Raw genomic sequence first — 22336 nt, 5'->3', positions numbered from 1 at the left:
ACCATTGTGAAAGAAATTTTATAATTATTATTTACAATATTCACATAAATTATATTAAAAAAGAAAACTTAAATAGCTGAAGATTTGCACATGAATGAAAAAGAACAGCAAGTCATAAGGAACTACTCATATTGCCAGTGGTTTAGGAAAGAAAATGAAAGCCCATCTGAAAAATAAAATGTAATAAGAAAACATCTATTTGACATTATTTTCTTCAGTACAACAGGATGTGAGGCAATCATCGTCTTGCAAAGTGCACTGATAAACAAATTGTGATTAATTGGACAGTCTTTGACAGTATCAGTCTTAATTGTCTGCCTTTAATTTGAGGTTTCCAAAGATTCCGATGTCTAGAAAATCAAATCTCCTTAAGTTCCAGTGGGCTGTCAATTAAATTTGACTGATTACTCTCACCGTTATCCTATAAAGATAATCCACAATTAATTGCTATACTGTGCAAATTGCAGCAGGACAAGAATAGTTTACAGGCTTAGGGAAATGTATGGTAATGTGCACCCATGCTCTCCAGACACCTGAATCTCAATTTTAATATTCCCAATGTCCTTCCAATGTCAGACTTAGTGATTTTTATGGGACTCATTATAGTGCATTTCTGCTGCAATTGGAAGATTCTTTAGCATGGTTCATGGCCCATACCTGCCAGATGAATCACTATTACATATACATGAGAAGAAAAAGAAATGCAGGCTGGCAAATTCAGTATTCCATATTTGCTCTGGGAATGTTTTCTTCGGGATTTTGAGGGCTCAGGGAACAAACTTTCTCTAGAGGGCTTTCTTGACTCTGTCCATACGCAAGCTTGGCTATTAAAACTTCCTTTAATTAGAAACAAGTTGTGTAGCACTTGTTTGTGTGAATAGGATTCATAGGAAGATTTAAATGAGATAATCCTGTCATTTTTTCCTAGAAATGAATACTGACATTGAGCACAAATAGAAAAAAAATAACTGGAAAGATGAACATTTAGCATTCAGCTGTCGTAAGTGACGTGCTGCAGTAGTAGTGTTAGAAAAAGTTCCACTGGAGGTAGTTACAGATTCTAGAGAAATGGGTCAGAGAACTCTTTTTTTAGAAATCATTGAGAAACACAAAAGAGCTAAGAGAGGGAAGATTGTTAAAAAATAAGACCAAAATTGTAGTGATTCTGTTTTGCAAAGTAAAAAGTTTGTGTTGAGAAAATTTTAGTGATGCTTGAACATTACTGTAAGTGGAGATGCATTCAACATAAAAATCATAATCAAACTTATTTTGATTCATTAGTGGTTTTATGTAATACAGCTATTGCCAGTGACACTTTCTAGATGATCAAATAAATTTACGTTACTAATAGCCAGATGAAAAAGATGTCAAAGGTAATTAAGGAATTACTAAGCTATGTCTCTAGTTATGTAGCAATAACTATAATTGCAAAGGGATAATATCTTTCTTACTTACCTGTAAGTGTATTTACAGTATCTCAAATCCATCTTTACACTCAATGAATCCTTATCATGGTATGTTGCTTTCGCTTTCTATTTCTTCTTTCTAACTCCTAACATTTTTCCAAGTCAGTATTTCACAAAGAAATATTACTTAATTCATGGAAGAATATAACTGTATTTAATGAGGTGCATGATAAACTTAGACACCATTTACTTCAGACAAACTTGGAACTAGACTGTCTTCTAAAAGAGCAGAACATCTATTCCTTTATGTGAAAAAAAGTAAGACATAGCTATGGTCTTTATCTTAAAAGAGAAGCTGATTTAATAAAGAATGTAAGAACGTTCTCTTCAGGGTAGCAGATAATCTGGTTTTGGGATAATCAAATGGAGTAATGTGTCATGAAAGAGGTTGCATTTTCATCTTCTCTGAGAAAAAAAAAAAAAGAGAAAAAAAGGAAAGAGAAATAAACCTTCCATTTTAAAAGTACATAATTTTAAAGATTCTCCTATTAATGTCAATGTATCTCATAATATTTCTGGAGCATGAGAAGCTTAAATGCTGTAGAGAATATTGACAGCTGACAGGCAACACGTATCTCAAATACATAGTCTGCTTCTCATCTGGTGGTTAAGATGCTGAAGAGAGATTTTTTGGCAAGTGGGCCTTTAGATGAGAGCATGAGTTACTCTACTGTTATTGAGATGTATATGTTCTACTAAAACCTTAAGCAATGTGATTATAAAAATAATTGTTGCTCAAGGAAAAATAAAGTATTTGTATGCTTTTGAGGAACTTACGGAAAAATGGAGATGCATGTTACAACACAGAAAGAGAAGAACCTTTCCAGGTATGGTAGGAGAGACAAAGCAGTTCATTCTACTACCATTAGAAAGTGTAAGTCTTTGAAGTCATATAAGTGTGAATGAAAATACAAACTTGAGAAGATGAAATATCTTTCCATAGGAAAAAAGATGTTTGAATTGATTTGAAATAGACCTGAAATTCTAATTAAAATCACATGGAAGTAAAGGATGTCTTGAAAAATAGCTTGAGTAAAACTTTGGGTTTGATTTTCAAATTAAATTTTGTAAACTTCTTGTACCAAGGATTGAAGGATATGTATTCAAAATAGAAATGTGACACAGCTTATCCTACTTGATATCTGTAAAATGAGGATATTACAAGAGCTGTCCTGAGATGCTACTCAGCTAACAAAGGATTCCTAAAATCCACTCAAGGTCCTGGAAGAACTATGTTTTCCATCTGATGTGTATCAGAGGTTTGGCTGGTAGCCAGCATTCAAGAATCCTTTATGGTCTATAGTTAATAGGAGGAACATAAATTCCTTTGATCTCTTTGTTGGCCTCTGTCTAACATGGTATTTGTGTACTCCTTCCTATTAAAGATCCATTATTGTCTCAGTTTTTTCCTTTTGTTATTTTGTCAGCATCCTTCTACAACAAGCAGCTACAGCAAAACCAAGGAGAATAAATTTTGCAGTCTAGCCCTCCTCATGAATAATGGTTCGTATGTCTTCCAGGCACATTAATAATCACAGACAGCAAAAAATACCAAAAAATGTCTCATGGGCACATACAAAATTCTCTTTCTCTCCAAACTTGAGTCTAACACGTGTTCTGATCCTCTGTGCCTCCATGTCAGAACTCTGAACCTGATCTTATGGAAGGAAAAGCTATCTGGGGCTTGAGACCTGACCAGATTTGGCTCCCATTCAAGATTTTTCATGAGAGAATCAGGCAGGATATTTGTTTTTACTACTTTGTTCTTACAGGCAACAAATTAAATGGTTTCTCAATAATATCATTCTCACCTCTTGGAACCCTGGAACCACAGTAAGAAAATGGTAAAACTTCACATCAACAGAATACATGCTTGGAAATAATGTAAGGTGTTTTTTTAAGTCTTGTTCTGAAATGCTCTAAGTTATATTGTCCATACTTGTATTATTATGTATGAGTTTGTATATATATGTATGTATACATTTTATTACAAATTTAAAAAACATGAGAAGGAAAATGTCCTATCAGAGATTTGTGGACATAATAAGGTGGAATTTGGGAGGTGGATGTATTTGTTATAATTTTAATTTCAGTTGTCATCAAGATTAATACACAAGATATATTTCTTTTGTACAGTAACATATGGTTCTTAATCTCAAAACTCTGAGCTCAGTTGCTTAAAATAATTTAGGTATGGGCCTAACCATGAGACCCTTCTCCATCACTGATTAAATATGAATCAAGGAAAACACTATGACCAAGCCTTTTTTTCTTTCTTAAAGTGATTGTATTTCCAGGTAGTGATAGCTGGAATCACTAACAGCTTCTGTGAAGTTCCAGGCTACTTAGAGTCTTTCGAAAACACAGAGAAATAGTGGGACTTAATTTGAGTATAAAATTAACTTGTGCCAGCAGTGTGTCTACCTGGAGACTCATTGATTATATGGTTTCAGTAACTAATTTAACTAACTTCTTAAACATCACAGGACTTTGCCCGTTTATGAGCTTTCTCAGTTGAAATAAGACAAACATAAGGGGATTCAGCTTTCCTTAACCCCTCTAAGTCCTGTCTACAGGCTTTATTAACTATGGCCTTTTGAGATGATCCTCAGTACAGAATTTGAAAAATGTTTTCCTTGTCAAGAGAAATCTGTCCTCCTAAGAGAAGAAAATATTTGATTATGCAGTCATTCTTGAAAGCACTTCACTGAAATATGAAAGATTTTATCTAGCTAACCACTCCTTACTGTTTTATCTCTCTCTCTTCTTTTTTTTTTTTTTTTTTTTTTTTAATAATGTAGTCACAAATAACAGATTTAAGCTTTTCTTTGGCATTTCAGAGTCTTGGTAACGATGACATGCCACTGAAGCAGGGCTAATTTGGATTTTTTTTTTTTTTTCCTCCATTCAGGCTATATTTTTACTAACTTTACAGGACAACCAATGGACATCTAATCAAAATATTGTCTTTGCTGAGCAGACAGAAGAATCTCTATTTGTGGGTATCTAAAGAGTCTATGTGATCTCAGTATGCTGCTGATAGGTGCAAGAAAGTCACCACTTGATGAATTTAACCCCTCAATCGGTTCAGTATTTTAATTTTCAGAGCCATCTTATGTCTTTATCCTTCTTCCTCCATATTCCAAAGATGTTTCTTTTCTTTATAGAACAATGAAGACCACATCTGATATAAAAACTGACATTAAAACATGGAAATAAAATATGAATCTAATACACAGTATTGTCTTGGAAGATTCCTTAATAAATATGACTCCAGTAAGGGATATTAAACATCTCCAATACAAAGAACTGGGGTTCTGATTTTGCACCAGTTTTCTGAATGAAATTTTTTTTTGCTAAAGCTGAACTTTTTCAAGTCAAACAGTTAGTGATACAATGAAGCTTACAATGATGGATTTTTTCACTCATGGTTAATTAACAACAGTATGAAATTACTACAGTGCTTTGCTTTTCATGCTATACAGAGGTCAGATTATCCCTTTTCCTAACACGTGAGCCTATTGATCTTACAATATTTTGTAAGAATAGCATCTTAAAACTGATTAACAGACTACCTGGTGTCAGACTGCAGTGTCCAATGTCTTTGGTAGAAGAAGATCTTGAATCAATTGCAGTGAAAGTCACAAGTGGGATATCTGTAATATTTTACAACACAGGTCTGTAAGAAATTTCCAAATAAATGCATTTAAATACTTATCTAGCTTATAAACTGCTTGGTAGAGTTTAAATGCCAGAGTTTACCTCAGATTTGTAAAATGCAGTGATATCTTTCATCGAGGATTCCTAGTGATATTTCTACATATGAAACATCCTTTTAAACAGATTGGAAGCTATCAAAAGAGGTAGGTTCATCAGAATTCAAGCACAGATATGAACAGAATGGCAACAGAAACTTTCAGTCACAAAGAGATTGCTTTCCTACCTCCGAAAACAGCAGCGTATATATATTAACTTTTGCTCAATTTCCTGTAATCCCCTATTCAGCCCATTAGGTAGCTGAGTCCAAGCATCTGTTACTCTAGACTTCCTTTATTTAGTATAGGAAACAATATGACCAGTGGGAGATTTAGCTAATAAGAAGTCTGAATTTTCTTGAAGAAACCTTCCACTGATGGTTTTAAAGGAACTGACTGTGTTTTTCTTATTGTTGGTAGAGTTGTTCAGCTTAATTATGCACTTAGATGATTACTGTTAATCAGAACAGATTTAAGAACTGAAAAAGTGCTCACTTCTGTTCAACCAACAGAATACCAATAAACAGTTTGATTTCTAGAATAAAATTATCTCAACACAGAAAATAATCCATGATACTAAGCAAGTCTAGGTCAGACAAATTCAGATTTATCCTGTTTGGTGTTTCCCTGGTGAAGCTGAAGCTAGTCTCTGTAGGATTACTCGATATGGACAGCAAAATGGAAAACATCTGAGTGACTGACAGCTGATCAAATTGAAGAGTCTGTCTACCACTTTTTTCTTTTTTTTTTTTTTTTTTTTTTTTTTTACTGATACACCATTTGACATGGTTCAGTGTTAAAACGCACATGCTTGAAGTGAAGTTCAGGAAACTATTATCAAGTGCAAGGACTTTTGGGATGTAGGCATTACCATCATCTATAAACACCTTCAAGGTAACAATGAGAGAATCTTTTTTGTATCAATCATATTTGAAAGAATCTTCTTTTTCCAGAAACCAATATGACAAGGATGACTTGAATAGGAAAAGAGTAGTGAAAAGCTAGAAGTCAGAAACTGGCATTCAAATACAGATTAGAAAATACAAAAAATTTTACATGCGTTATTGTTGATCACCTGTGTTAATTGTAACTGTACTAAGCTTGAAATGCACCGGTAGTAGGTGTAAATCCATGTTGTATGAAGTCTTGAAACAATAATGTGGTCAGATTTGGGAAGCACACTTCAAATCAGACAGTGAAGAGACTTTGGGAACACAAGAAGCATAAAAGGTTAATAAATTACCTATGAAGGAGAATTGATAGAGTTACCTTTCTGGTGAAAAGAAAGAAGCACGAAAAAAAAAGAAAAAGAAGAGACAAGAAGGCTGAGAAGAATGACATTATATTTACCATGTTAATTTGATTCACTAGCTAACTATTTAAATATGTGTTTGGTACGATCACAATGCCTTTTAATAATAGCTGTAGGTAGGATGAGAAGTGATAATCTTACTGTGTAATAAAGGACATTTGGGTTTTCAAAGACATTTCTAATAGGAGTGAGGCAATTTATTTCGACGTTTGAGACGCTGGGTAATTTCTCTCTCTGGAAGACTTTAAAGTGAGGTTAAGCAAATATTGTTCAAATTACTTAAATGGATTTGTGGAGTGGGGCATGGATGAAAAAGATGGCCTCTTCAGAGCTCTTCTAATGTTATTTTTATAGAATTTCATATTATATTAATGCTTATAATGTTCCTTCCTTGCAAAAGCACTGGAAGGTGAATGAATTTAAAATAAACATATTCATGCTCACAGAGAACATGTTTATCTGGATCTAAGGCATTGAGATCTCTAAGATTTTCACATTCTGAATATCAGTGTTGCATTTGAAAGTATAAAAGTCTTATCTATGAATGTAATTAAAATTCAACAGAAATCCATAAATGACCTGCAATCATTAGTACTTCTTGACAGTAAGATCATAAATAATTTGCGAAACTTTATTGGAAACCCAGAGAAAACAGTTTTTCCCTTTGACACAGTCTAAGACATGACCTTCAATGTTTCTGTTCTATAAGAAGTTAGACCAGTCATTTGTAAGAATTTAAAAGTTAAGAGTATTTTAGTGTTCTCAAGAATGTGATAATGTGATAAACTGCCCTTATCTCTCAAACCTCTGTATGGCAGGTACAATATTAGTTGCAATTTTTGACCCAGGATAATCAAAAGAAAGACGTTGTTCATGACAAACTTCCTTTCTTTGATAAGACCAAATGCACAATGCTTCTTTACTCTATGGACTCTGAAGTTGTTTCACATTTTCTGTTACTAGTCAGACTCACACCTTTTTTCCTTTAATTTGTTTTTGTCACTTGACGTACTAATAAGGCTGAGATTAAAATGCGTTGCAGCAGAGGAAGGGGACACTATGTTGTCTGACACTAGGGAGGGAAATAAGAACTTCAGGATAGGCATATGTCTTAACAGCTTGAGCTGAAGAGCCAGCTTCAAGGTGGGAAGTTGTCAAGTGCCCCATTAAGTATATTATGTGTGACACACTGAGTGGTCCTACAGATGAGTTATTTGGAGAACAAAAAGGATCGGGATTACCTAAGGAAGTCAGGGTGCCTGTGGCAGATGAGTGATTGAACCACTGGGTATTTGTAGTAGACATCTGAATTCCAAAAATGCAGAGCTGCTTCTGTCATGTGTTGGAGGTCCCTTAGCAATATGAATCAGAGGTGCTCAGCATATATAGGAATGAATAAGTTAAACCTGTTAATGTAAAATTTAAATTTAAAATTTTTTGACGTCCCCTAGCATTTATTTTATTATGCTAGCTCTACTCAAAATTTATCAATTTAAGCCAGTGTGCCAAATGTATCTCTTCTCAGGAACAGATTGAATCAGCTCTCCAGTGCTGTGCAATGATTTCTGCATTAGCACCCTTTCTTGTCATAGCAGCACTTCAGCAATTCAGCAAGGCGGGTTTATGTGCCTTTTTATGAAGGATGCTTTTTACATCTCCTGCATCTCTGTGCTTAATATGTAAACATAAGGGACAAAAGAGTGGTTGCTGTTTCCATAATGGCAGGGACCCTAGTAGGCTCATGCATATTTGCCTATTATTAAATGGTTCACATAGCTTTAACCCGTCACTTAATGGGGCAAAATCAGTCAAGATTTGCATTTTGTTTGCTATTCAAGTTTTTAAACTCATAAGCTTCTTGTCTAATGACAAGAATATTTATCCAGGTTAATTGATAAAATCTCGTCAACATAAAGTGCTCTAGGAAACAATTTCAGAACATTTACATGTTGTATTAACATCTCATTATTTTATTCAACACCCCCAGAGCAAGTGGGGATGTAGGATGAATGGAATGTGTTTTCTAATGGCATTTTCTCTAGAAAAAGCTTATCTACTTGTCTTCTAACATACCTATATTGTATGTTGTCTTTTGCTTAAGACCTAAGCGTTCTTAAAGATCTGAGCATACAGCTATTTCAATATTAACCAACAAAATACGAATTCAAGCAAAGCAGTTGCTAGATTTTGAATACTGAATGGTTTCATTTGATTGTTGTATTTTGCAGTCAGTTTGAATAAAAAAAATTAAAAATAGCAAAAAAAAAATCTGCAGATTTGCTGTAGAGTCATAAACAATATGTAAACAATAATAGAGTCTGATTTTGTTAAATAAATGATTCACTATAGGCTAGTACCCCAAGCTTTTTTCCCACCTTTGCAGTTGCTCTGGTTTGCCTGAGGACAGCTTCCTATGAATTTGCATCATGATAAATGTGTCCTTAAAGCAGAGAAATGAAGAGATAAAGTAGAGGATTGAAATTTGTTGTAGAATAAGTCACTCATTGTAAAAACTCTAGTATCTGAGGTTCAATTGTATTTTTTTATTGTTTCTTCCTGTTGTTAGTAAAGCATTTATGCTGGTGGTTTTTTTCCTATATTATTAGGTAAGTATTTCAAGCTGAGTACTTTCAATCCATCTCAGTATTAATTTTGTTGGCAGCATACTGAAAGCAAAACCTTGTACTTTTCCGCTCAGGTGGGAGAAGGAAGACTAAATGATGTTAACATAAATGGGGATGAAGCTAAATACTTGTCCTCCACTACTGAATTGAATGAAATTAGGCCAGAGTAAGCTGTTTGTCAATAGGAAGTTATGATGAAAACCAATTAGAACAAGTCCTGCATTATAAATAGTAATACAGTATTATCTTTTTTAGGCTCTGTGAAAATTAGGAGGATATGTTTGTCCAAGTGTTTATATAATGTAATAATACTTATTAAAATGTTGATGCTTCATAAACATTAATCTGTCTTTAAAGCAGGTATTTTAAATGGTTAATCCTCAATCAACAGATACATTCCACTCTTTCAGGCATAAAAATGCTGTCTTTGTTTTTCTAAATTTTCTTAAAAGATGAGGAAGTGGCTTTCCATTTAGTTCTGTCTTATTCTGCTTCGTGCTCTAATATAATTCCCTTTTGAAGCCTCTTCCATTTCTCATATTCCTTCCCCATTTTGCAGCTCTAAACAAAACAAAAAAATGACTTGCCGCTTTTCTGTGGCAAACACCTGGAAAAAAAATCTGACTAATTCTTATCTATTATATATACATAATTTTCACTATTATTTTTTGGAATATTTTGCTTAGGTTGTCTTTTTTGTCATCCCCACAGACACACACTTTCCTGATGTATTAATGTCAACCAAATGTTACTGCCATCTATGGGGTTAAAAGCTCCTGAGGAGTAGGTTGCTGTGTTGATGGGAGATTACCAGGAAAACCCAGTTGTTCTAAGCAGTGGTTTTGGTATCATTATTAGTTTTATCCAATGTGTCAATACCGAGCACTTAAGAATGATTTGAATGAAAATCAAATTCTAATCACAGCAAGGATTAACTGACCTACCTGTCTCTTTCTGCTGAAGTTCAATGTTTAGACATCAGATTATTACATTCAGAATTTCCTGTTTAAGTCCTATTTTATGCTCTGATGACCGAATCCTTCTGAATTCTGAGGTTTCCATCCAGACATCAGTACAGCCACCCAGCCCTGACAGTACAAAGATGCTGGCAGCATGGCTATTACAAAAATTCTGTAGGACAACAGTAACAGGTCCTGATTCTGGAGGAGTTCTCAGTGGTTTTCCCTCTGTTCTCTTTTTCTCTGTCACTGAAAAAAGACTGTCATACTTTGATTCGTCAGTGTTTTCCCAGGATCTCTTGGTGTGAGTCTTGAGTGTGAGTCTTGAGTGTGAGTCTTAAGCAAGAGGTGGTGACTTTAATAAGCCACAATGCATTTTTAATTACTCTGTATTTAAACTCTTTTTCACTACAAGCTCATTTCTACTGCCCAAAACATCAAGTGTCAAGAAGTCCCTTAAGTCAACTATGACTCCTATAAGTACTTTGGATTTGAATCTGGCTACTGCCTGTTTCATCTGATGTTTCCTAATTTTTGTATTAGGGAAAATGAGTATTCATGTTCTGTTCACCTTCTCTATTCTCATTATAATACTATTATCATACTTATATATCTCTTCACTTTAATCATGTATTTTCTTAGTCCATTAAACTATTTTTCATACATATGCCCTTCTATATTTTCCTCCCTTTCCTAATTTTCTTTAAATCATGTTCTTCATCAGGCTATGAATTTTTTATTTTGTTATGTTTTTTCTTTCCCTTTCGACTTTTAATTCTGTATTCCTGTGTAATGTCATATGTTTATTCTCTGTGAAATAATTGAAGGACAGGATAGATGAAGGTGTCTGGTTTGCAAGACACTTTACTCTTTGCCTTTCCTGCTTCCATTTCCCTGTCTCCTTAATTGTTCCACTTGTCATGAAAACATTTTTCAAAGGAAAGCAAGTTTTTGTTTTAGACCCTTTTTGCGATAGATGCTTTTTGGTCCTCAAAAACATTGCATAACAGTTAAAGATAAGCAAGTATCTTATTACTTATCACATTCTTTAAATATACTAGATCTGTGAAGGATATAATCAGAAATCAATGAAGACCTGAAGCTGTTTGTAGTAAGTTTTCACTGAATAATTCTAATGGGAGATTTTCACACTTGATGTCATTCATGAAATTCTTGCTTTATTCTCTTCTTATATATTTGGGCTTACCAGTTTGGTTAAATAAATCATTTGATATTAGTATGAAATACTTATAATAATTTGTTTTTCTCCTTTGCTTACATGGATATTTTCTGGATGAATAGATCTTCCCCCCTGTCTTCAGCCCCAACATCATTCTGAAATTCTGTGTGGGAAAAAAGAAAAACAGCAAACAAACCTTTTTTCAAAATACCTGGTTTACTTCTGCAAATAATTGATGTAAACTGAACCAAAAGAGAATTGATCTGGGGGCAAACCTAACCTTAGAAAACTTCTTTGCTTTGTAGTAAGCTTCATAAAGAACAAAGGCTTGTAAAAGTTGTTGCTTATTTCACTTCTAATACTATTAAATGTAAATCTAGCAAACTTGATGAATATAGGATGAATCTTTAACTCCAAGGTGACAAGGAGGTTGTCTGGTCTGTTTTATTATTGTTTAAAATTCAAGCAAGTGCTACATGCAATAACAAACATCATAATTAAGACATTTGATCCATTTTCTTTTTCTGGAGGCTCTGCTCAATTTGATTCCAATGACACAGCAACACCCAGAGGTACCAGGGCTCTTGAGCCTCACAAAACTGCTTCTGTCCAGGAAGGGAAACACAGAGAATGATACAGAGCTGGGAGGGGGCAGAGAAAGAATTTTATTGGAAGCTGTTAAAGTGGTTGCTATGAGACCTTCTCCAGCTAACAGAGGCACAGCAGCGAGTGTGAGGCTGATAAATCGTACCTCTTGCATTATACCTTTCTTTTCTGCTTTTTTTTTTTTTTTAGCAAAGCTTTTATAGTTGTTTAAGATCAGAGAAAGCACCTGCCAGTTGCTTTTTCTTCCCTTTTGCTCCGTTCTTCTGCCTCGTGCAAGATGGAGCTAGAAAATGAAATGATCAGCTCCTCCAGCAATTCTTCAGCAGGCTCCAGAGAGTACAAGGTGGTGATGCTAGGAGCAGGGGGAGTTGGCAAAAGCGGTAAGTTTCAGCAACAGAATTTTTGGGGAGAAGGGGTGAATTTGGAGTAAAGTTCACAGAACAAGAACGTTGTTTAATGAGGGATTTCATTCCTCTTTCTCTTGCACATGGCTTGGATAAAAGACTCTATAATTCGTGACTGGGGCAATGAGTCAGCTTAATTTGTTACAGACTGAAATGTTATAAGCATTTTAATTGGATGTTTTTGTAAAACTAACCTTGGCTCCATTGTGTAGGAGGAGAGAGTGGTCAGCTTGCTGCTGTTAATTTAACAGCAAGTGGTCATGTCCTTCTAACACTTGGTGAGGGGTGATGGTTTGCTGGACAGTGTGGATGTAACGTGGCCTGCTGGTCCTTGTCCCCGGGCAGAAATGAAACTAACTGCAAAGTCAGCTGCACAGTGCAAAGTGAGGAGGATGCCTGCAGTGACTGTTTTCTTCCTCACATCTCCTTTTGACTTTTTTGTTGAGTGTCATTGTAGCTCAGCTGGTGTTAGTTGTCTCTCTTGTCCGGACAGTTACAGAATAAATGTCTGAGTCTCACTTCAGGCGATAAGGTAGATTTGCAGCATATTTTAATATCACTGTCCAGTGCTGGCAAGATATGCTAGTGTCTGACAATGCTATCTCTTCAGAGGAGTCATTATTTTCTTCGGACAATGTTTTCTTTTTCCCAGATATTATCAACTTTGATTTATTCTCACTGACACTAGAATTTGCTGTTCTTAAAAAGACTGTTGAATGTGCAGTGTTTGTATCAGAAGCCAGTGTATTGAGCTGGCCACACAACAAGCATTTGATTATATCTTCTGAAAATTCAAAACAAAAAGAGAAGAAGAGAACAAACATCAAAAAAATGATAATATAATATATCCAGGCTAGATTTCAAAGAAATAACAGGATAAATAAGATGTGACACTAAACTGTAATAATTGTGTAAATCAAAAAAGTTTTATTTCCTATTCAAACAACAAGACAAAGTATAGATGCAAAAAATTAAATATTGATAGTGGATATAATTTTCTTTCTGTATCCATAATCTCCATTTTCTTGTTATGTTTGGCTTCAACTTCAGTGGCACATCTTTCAGTGGATGCTATTTCCCATCCGTATTGCTTAATCAAGCAAAAAATTCTTGCACAGATGTTATGCTATGATCACTATATAAAATGGGAAAGAAGAAAATATTGGTTATCTCGGAGTAACTTTCTGCAATTTCAAATTATCTTTTCCATGGTAAAGCAGGTATCCAGGATGTCAGCTGGAACTTTCAATAAAATGTCACTTCTTTTTTTTTTTTTTTTTTCCTGAGTGCATCCAAAAGATGGCAGCAATTTTTCCCAAATATATTATTGTAAGAACAATGTTGTTTAGAAGACTCATTCATCAAAACAAAAGATATTGCAAATTATAACATATTCATAATGTAACTGAATCATCTCAGCCAAATTTTATATACACATTGAGGAAATTTTAGAGTTCCCATTTACTCTTAGATAAGAGTTTTAAAACACAAATGAAGCTTATTCAGATCTCATTATTCAGAAAACATCAGTTAGTTTCATGAGAATAAAACCTTCAAATCTGTGGATTACACGAGTTAATGATACATCTCCAAAGCTGAGGACCACATAATTATTCAAGAAGAACTAGTGTCTGTGTGGTCTAGCGAAAAAAAAAAAAAAAAAAAAAAAAATAAAGTGCATAGTTATGACTTTCAATGGAATTAATGAAAACCTTCTGTTGTTTTCACAGAAGTGAAACTTCTGGGAGAAAAAACAGCAACTGAGAATTAAGAGTCTAGAAGAAAGGAGGTGGCAGTTCATCATTTACTGGCTATGATCTTCCAATGTGGAATGGGCATGAAATATTTGAGTAGAATTCTGAGAGATAGTTCAACTGATAGAATTCTGATAGAGATAAGGAAAAATTGAAATAATTCCATAAATCATTAATTCATTCTGACCGTTGTATAAACAAGATTAATTTACACTGGATTAAAAGCAGAAAAGTGTCTGAATGACTACTTTTATTCTCCAAGATGAGCTCTGCTTTTCCCTAATGACCTAGATTCACTCTGTCCAGGAAATAATGAATTTAACTGCAAAAAACGATAAGGGTAGAATAAGGATGAAAGATTAAAAAAAAGGTTCGATTTCCAATTTAGAGTTTGACAGATAAGTGATATATGGGATGGTGTATTGATAATATCCTGGCTTCTTTCTCCTTCTCCATCTTCCTTCACTTTTTGTCATGATAAAAGCAGCAACAACTGAGGTTAAGTTGCTGAGTGTGAAACTTCTTTCGATGAAAGCCCCTTCTTCTGTTCAGTATTAAATAATTCAAGTTTGGAAAGAATTTTCCTTAGGAGCAAAGCTGCAGAAATGTTAAAAGGTTTCTTTTTGCCCAGGACATAGTTCACTTCTAGACATCTTCTGGGCATTTTGATCTTCAGTTTTCCACCCTCGTCTGCTCTCTTACTGTGCCATTTCATACTGTATGCATTGAAAATTGCATGCTCATTATAAGGGTCTGAGGGTGGTGACTGAATGTGTGGACAGGGAAGAATGAGGAAGAGGACGCCATCAAGGGATGTTCTTTTGGCAGTGGTGTTTACAGAATATTTGTTTTGAGATGTCAGGCTTGTCTCCATTTCTGTGCTCTAAGATGGCAGACAGTCCAGGAGGAGAGCGAACCTCCTGTTATTTGGGCTATTCAGTGTAGTAGAAATTTCAGAAGAATTGGTAACAGAAGATAAACTTAGCACATCCAAGTCTGATACCTACCACATTTAGAGTAATGATGTGTAAACTGCAAATTGTTTAAGAATTGTTGCTTAGGGGTCCTCACATTTCAAAATCAGTACCAGAAAAAAAAAAAAAAAAACCCACGTTCATAGCAAATAAGTAAGAGTGGCATTTAATTAAAATGTACAGTGTTATATGTAAGTTTACCTAGGAACTGATTTCTGTACTGTAATGATAGATTATAGATTCCCTAGAATGAGTTATCTGAAATAACTTCTGAAAATAGAACTATTTATGTTTTCAGAGCAATATGCTAATTTATTATTTTGTGTAGGTTGTGTCTGACATCAAGAACAGCTATACACTCTGTTGCAAGTTCAGACCAAAATTAGGCTGAAACAGGAATTAAACAGCAGTGAAATAAAATAAAAGTAAATTTTCTCCTGACTTTCATTTGATTATAGTCCATAGCAAAACTACACATTCCTAATTGTAGTTAAAATTCAATCAGTCTTCTACGGTTCAATGACAAATCTCAGGCCGGCTCAGTACCATTCAAACCTACTTCAAGTTGCCTGACACAGGGTTTAAACCCTAAGAATCCCAGTGGTTTTGAAACAGGTTTTGCTTATATAGAACTTCAGACCTCTGCACCTGGTCAGTGAAACTAGTACTCTCATGCTCCCTAGTCTGATGCAGCTCAGACCTCTGATTTAGCTCTATTTTTCAGTGTTATAAAAACTATATACAAAAGAGCCTCTAAATCCTGAGACCATGCATTTCTGGCTTATATGTAGCAAACTAATTATACTAATAACAATAATTAACTGCAGCACATTCCACAAAACATTAAGAATAATTAACTGAGGGGTTGCACAGTGACTACCGGAAAGAACAAATAAATTGATGTACCTGTGCAAGTGAATAAAATAGAAAACCTCTATGTAATGAAAAATTATTTTCTCAACATCCTTCAAATTCTGATCAGATTGCACCATAATCTAAATTTACATACATCTTATTGATTGAATAAAAATGTTATTCTAGTTTGGTTTTTGTTTTGTTTTTTTCCTACTGCTGGTTAAAGTTGTTTTACTTAAGAGTGAAGATGATTTACTGTTATTCCTGGTAAATGGAATTACATGTTTATCCATATAAGGGATGTATCATAGATGCAAAGTGAATTTCATGTTACCTATCCTGTGAAAGTTGCATCTCGGATGAGAAGAAGAATGTTAAAAAAAATCAAAACTTAATAAATATTTGTTGCTAGTAAGTTGTTTTTTAATCTTAGAGAAAATGTACTTCTTTCATGATTTATTTCTCAGACTGATTGCCAGTTTATTTCTTGCCACCTTAAAAAAAATGAAGTGATTGTCAATTAATTACCCCAAGATTTTTGTAAAACATATATTTTTAGTTCTAATATAGAGGTTTGGAAAATATTTAGATATATGTTTGCAGGCTTCAATCATAAAATAATAAAAGAGAAGGGAAGAGAAGGAATTAAGAAAAGATTCTCTTAGAGTTGTTAGAGGAAAAATATGAAGAAATTTATTTTCAGCCTGATCTGATTAAGGGAGACATGCTTACCCCGTTGACTTCCCTCATTTTTTTGCCAGTGTTGCATAAATGCCATATTTCTACAGATACATGTGACTCATCTAATTAATTTCAGGATCATGTGTACAAAATAAGTTCCAAAATGTGTGAAAACAGCAATGGTTTTTGTGATGTGGGAACTTCTGTGCTAGGAATTAGATTGTATCTTCTTTTTTTTTTTTTTTTTTTTTTTTTAATTTGTGTGATCAACTGCCCTTTTTTTACTAGTTTTGCTTCTTATTCTGTCTAGATAAAGTATATTATGTGCCTATTCATTTCAAGCACATCCTCATAGTAAGACTGCCCAGTAAGTACAGATAGTACTATGGAATGTGTACTGGAGAACTGGTCCACTCCATTTGTTTGCTAATCCCTTGGAAATAAATTCTCTTATGAACCAGACTACACTGGAAAAGGAAGAAAATCAAAAGTAGCGATTCCACTGGCATCAAAAGATCTGAGGTTGAAAAGTACCGTTTTGGTCTGCTGATGCTGTTCTTACACCATCACAAGACTCGATTTTGTAGAACACACCTCACGCATTGTTCAAACAGCTTCTCAGTTTTTTGGGGGAGGTTGGTTTTGGTTTGGTTTTTGTTTCCCCCAATATGCTCTGAGGTACAGCTATGCTTCCCTTTAATGTCCGGCATCAAGGGAGAGTCTGGGCTTCTATTGTCTTCTAAGTCAAATCAATAACCAGAGTGAAAGTGGAGGATTAAGTTGTTGCTCACTATGAGTCAAGGTGAAAAAAGTAGCCTTTCAAGTGCCTGGGTATGCTATGGGTTACAGTTAAGGCAAACCAAATTTCTTTTTTCCCCCAATGTCAATATAAATACAGTTTTTGGTGTCTAGTTTAGTGCTGCTTCTTCTATCACTCCACAGATACCCATCTTTTTTCAACTGGAGTAGAAATTGAGATACTTTATTAATAAAGACACACATCTGCATCCCTCTGAAAATAAATGTTTGTCTCCTCATCATCCTCTGTCTGAAAAAAAAAAAATTTTGATTTTCAAGACCAAATATAAGACCCTGGGAATTTCAGGAAAATAATTAATTGTACTCATTCAAATGAAGAAAAATTAATTTAAAAAAAAGGGGGGGGGGAGGGGAGGTGAAAAAGAATATCTATTTGTTGACCACTGAAAAACTTCCTTGCTTGGTAATAGTGTATATATATATATATATATATATATATAAAGTATATGGGTATCAGTCAAAATGACATATAAATTCCCTTGGTCACTTAATAGACTGTAACCTGAGATCAGCTGTGTCCTGATGTGGAAGTGTGAGAGCAAGGGTGGGAAAGGAAGAGAAGACACAGCAGAATACCATCAGTGATACAGCCCAAAAGACACAAGAATATTTCTTGACAAATATGTATCTATGGAGGAAAAATCCTCACTGAACACTGTAAGCCACCAGCTAAGTTTGTCATATCTGGGATGCTGTAAACTGAATTACTGTCATAGTTCTAATGAAGAATTACAAATGTTATATGCAGATTGATGGTGGTGTATGTTGTATTTTCACCATGAAAAAAAAAAAAAACATTGTAAGGAAGGCCCATTAATGCTGGGTAACTACATCCCTGGGTATGGGCAGCTTCCATTTTTTTCCATAAACCAGATTAAACATTGGAGACTTTATAAAAGCAGACTTCATATATATTTGTGATCTTTGATAGCAAAACTGTTATTATGTTTCAATTACCTTCAGACAGGTTATTGAATTCATTTCAAGCTCAATTTTGTGTAATTCCAACTTCTATTTTATCTTATCACTTCTTTGTTAACAACTATAAGAAACTTCTTATTCTCTTACTTTCCTGTCAGTTAAACTGTAGACAATAATCAGTTCACACCTTGATCTCCTTTCTCTTCAATACACTGAGTCTGAAACCTCACTTGTAGAAGCTTATTTTCCTGCTCAGATCATTTTGTATCCTTATTTTGAGTGCCCTAGTATTTCCACATCATTTTCTCAATATGAATTCCAAAAATTCACATGCTATTCTATCAGTGGTTTTACTAGAAGCAAGATTGTTTGCTGGCTTCTTCTTGATGGTCCTTTCTTGTTCCTCTGAGAATAATGAATTCTTTTGTTCCGGTGTAGTTCACAGAGATCACATACAGAGAAATATCTTCAGTAACCCTTAAGTTACTTGGTCTTTCCCCCAACACAGTCACCTGTGCTATCACCTCTCTAGTGACGACCTGAATTCTGCATTTCCGTATGTGTTATGCTATTTCAGTAGTCCTTTGCTGGGTGGTGATCACTGAAGCTGATGATTCAAATAATTCTGGATCCATTTCCAATATTCTTCATTTATCTTTAGTGTGTTTGTTATCCACTTGAAAGGATTAAACACATTGCTTATTCATTAATTTTCTTGACTATGGGTAGACCTTGTGGCCAGAATTATTTACCTTGGGGAAATTAGTTAAAAATATTTTCATTATTTTGCCAGTTCACATAATTCAATGGTTGGAGGGGTGGAGGATTCAATTATGGCTCCTGCATTTAATAAGATGGTTTCTGCAAGTAAGATACCAATTTCCTACTGAGAAAGCTGTCTGCACTTCTGGTTTCTTCAGTACCAGAAGCTGTCTGATGAATAGGAGAGAGTTCAGAGAAGATCAAGAGATGATAAAAGGGCTGACACAATATGATTTATGATGACAAATGGCTATATTCAAATAGCTCTCTCAACCAGTTGTCCATGATTCTTTATTGTGCAACTTGCATATGTATTCAGTGATTTAATGTAAATGGGACTGGATGGAGCTGTGATGTGAATGGGTTGATCTATCCAGCTTCTCCCAGTATAACATCCAGATAATGAATATCCGCATGGATAAGGCTAACAAGGGAGTTGGTCACTGTGCCACTTTGGCATGGGGGACAGAGAATTTATGATATTTGCAGGTAATAAATATCAAGAAAAGAAGACAAATTTTCAAAATTTGAGGAGGAAAAGGACAAGAATTTCTTAATGTAGAGCAACCAGCTAAGTGGTAAAATTAGAATTAAAACACGTATCATTAGAGATATATGAGATCTTCAGGCCTGACTTCCTTTGGCCAACAAGAGCAGTATATATCTTTAATCATGGTTAAAAGAAAGATGGGGCAGATTGTGGAATAGTCTGAAAAAACAGGTTGGTGAAAGCTGTATTAGTCTACTTGGTTTAAGATAAAAGAATACATTATAAAGATTGAATGTTAATGAACAGAAGAAGCATTTAGTCTTCAAACTCCCTCACAGAGGAGAAGGAATACTGTCATCCTCAAAATTATGAAATGTGTTAAAAGTCCACAAGTGAGGAATTGTGGCTGATGTGGCATTACTAATGTGCATAACCAGCATCTATATGTTCAGACTGCTTGAGAGAGATCCTAAGGCTGGTCTCAAGACTGGACTTGTTTGTTTTGTACAAAAAATGTAACTTATGTTGCCTCACACAGAGCTAAAATACATCCTTTAGAGTATGAACTCCTCTATTACTGCGAACATGCTCATGTGGCACCCTAACAGTAATGGCCACCTAATGTATATGTTGGGTGGTGGTGCAGATGGAAGGTAAGTAGATCAATCCATTAGCTCACCACTTGCAAAAAACCTCTTCTCCATTCTGCTGAGGGAAATGGGTTTTACTGATTTGGGACCTTCATCGAAACCTCTTCTGCATGAACAATGATGTGAAGTGATTAGAACTCATGGAAGGTTACATTAATGAATCTGCTTTTCATCGTGTGATTTATTGAAAGTCTTCGTTTACACAATTAAGATTTCATTGAGACGTATACTGGTCCGCTTTTCCCATTCATACCACTTGCTATTAAGAGATAGGAAACCTTCTGGGCTGTTCCTCAACAACAGGAACTGAACTATAAAGGACCCTCCTGGTTTCAACCACACACAGATCTGACATTCGAAACGCCCAGACTGAAGTCTCAAATAGGGAACAAGTATTGTTTCATGACAATGACTGGGCACTGTCAGTATCTTTGCTGCAAACAATCTGTTGAGACAGCCACAGGAACTGTTTCCTTTCCAAGCCATCCCTGCTGCTGAGCTGAGCCATCTGCAGCATTTTCGGCACATGGTATCTGCTAGAATTTGGATGAGATTAAATCCAATAGGGACACTCTTGAAAGCACAATTAGGAAAGATTTTTTTTTTTTTTTTTCCCTTCTGTTGTTGCTTTCATCTCTTTTCCTTCCATACTTTTCATTTTATTTCCTTCCACTCCTCTGGTAATCCTTTTCCACTTTTAATTTTTTCATTGACTTTAATTAGTCTTCCTTTATGCCTGCAAGTCTTTCTAATTTTTTTTCCTGGAGGCTAGAAGCCTCATCATGCTCACACAGCTCCACTGACAGGTATTGAATGTTAGCAAAGCATTGTGCAGGGTCCCAGCTTCAGAGGTCTTGCTGTCTTGGGAAGACACTTTGCTGCAAGCTATAATGATTTGCTAATGCATTACTCACCCGCTAACCAGATCCCAGTGGAGACACTGGTTAAAACCACTTTGTTTCAAGTTGTGTGGATGTCCTGGGTTTGGCTGGAATATAGTTAATTTTCTTCCTAGTAACTAGCATAGTGCTGTGTTTTGGATTTAAGATGAGAATAATGATAACTCACCAATATTTAAGTTGTTGCTAAGCAGAGTTTATACTAAGTCAAGGACTTTTCAACTTCTCATGCTGCCCTGCCAAAGAGAGGCTGGGGGGTACGTGAAGCTGGGAGAGGACACAGCAAGGACAGCTGACCCAAATGAGCCAAAAGAATATTCCATACCATGTGACCGTTATGCCCACTACATAAACTGGGGGGAGTTGGCCAACGGGGGACACTGCAGTTTGGGGATTGGCTGGGCATTGGTCAGCATGTGGTGAGCAATTGTATTGTGCATCACCTATTTTCTATATTCTCTTATTATTTCCCCTTACTTTTCTGTTTCATTAAACTGTCTTTATCTTAACCCATGATTTTTACTTTTTTTTTTTTTTTTTTTCCAATTCTTTCCCCTAACCCACTGGGTGGGGGAGAGTGAAAACACAGCTATATGGTGCTTAATTGCCAGCTGGGGTTAAACCATGAGAGTGGACAGTGTGTGTGTGGGGGGTGTGTATATATAAAAGACTATCTCAAGAGTTGCCAAGTTGGGCTATTGTTATTCTGGCTTCCAAAAGAGGTATGTTTTCAACTCAGTTACCTGTTGTAAAGCAGCGTTTTATCTTTTCATTCAGATAAAAATGAAGAACTAAATTAGTTATTTCAGGGGACCCAAAGGTGGGCCCACAAATGCTTATAAATTTTAAAAAATAATTTTATAAGCTTTTGCAAAGTAAAAGCTGTAATCAGCTGACTGTTGCATGTAGCTCTTCTTTAGCTTACACTGATTACAGTTACAAAAAGAGCTGTTGTTTAATTTTATTCCTTTCAATCTTATTGAAGTGCTATGCAGTTTTGTACTTCTGCAGTTGTTGTCCATTTTCACATGCACAAAATAAAGGAATCCTAGATGAAATTCATATTCTCTGTCAGATCCTGTGACTTCTTAGTAAATTCACTAGCCCACAACTGCATCACAACTTCTTGTGTTATACTGAACCCTTACCTGCTGAACAGGATCTGCAGTGTCTTTACAGAAATGTCATTTTATCAGTTTGCAAAATATGTACCATTGTTTCAGAT

At 35.0% G+C, this 22336-nt stretch overlaps 1 protein-coding gene across 1 annotated transcript in view; it reads left to right on the top strand.

Moving 5' to 3' along the window:
- Positions 1–11940: 11940 nt before the first annotated feature.
- The window catches only part of RIT2 (Ras like without CAAX 2), a 178089-nt gene continuing 167693 nt past the window's right edge, over positions 11941–22336 (top strand). Inside the window, exon 1 of the mRNA XM_074855732.1 lies at positions 11941–12282. Coding sequence (XP_074711833.1) covers positions 12180–12282 — 103 coding nt within the window. The 5' untranslated portion in view covers positions 11941–12179. The remainder of the gene's footprint in view (positions 12283–22336) is intronic.

Source organism: Strix uralensis, chromosome Z (genome assembly GCF_047716275.1).
Source record: "Strix uralensis isolate ZFMK-TIS-50842 chromosome Z, bStrUra1, whole genome shotgun sequence".
Taxonomy (NCBI): Eukaryota; Metazoa; Chordata; class Aves; order Strigiformes; family Strigidae; genus Strix; species Strix uralensis.
Note: the sequence above shows the minus strand (reverse complement) of the source record. Positions and strands in the feature narration are given on the sequence as shown.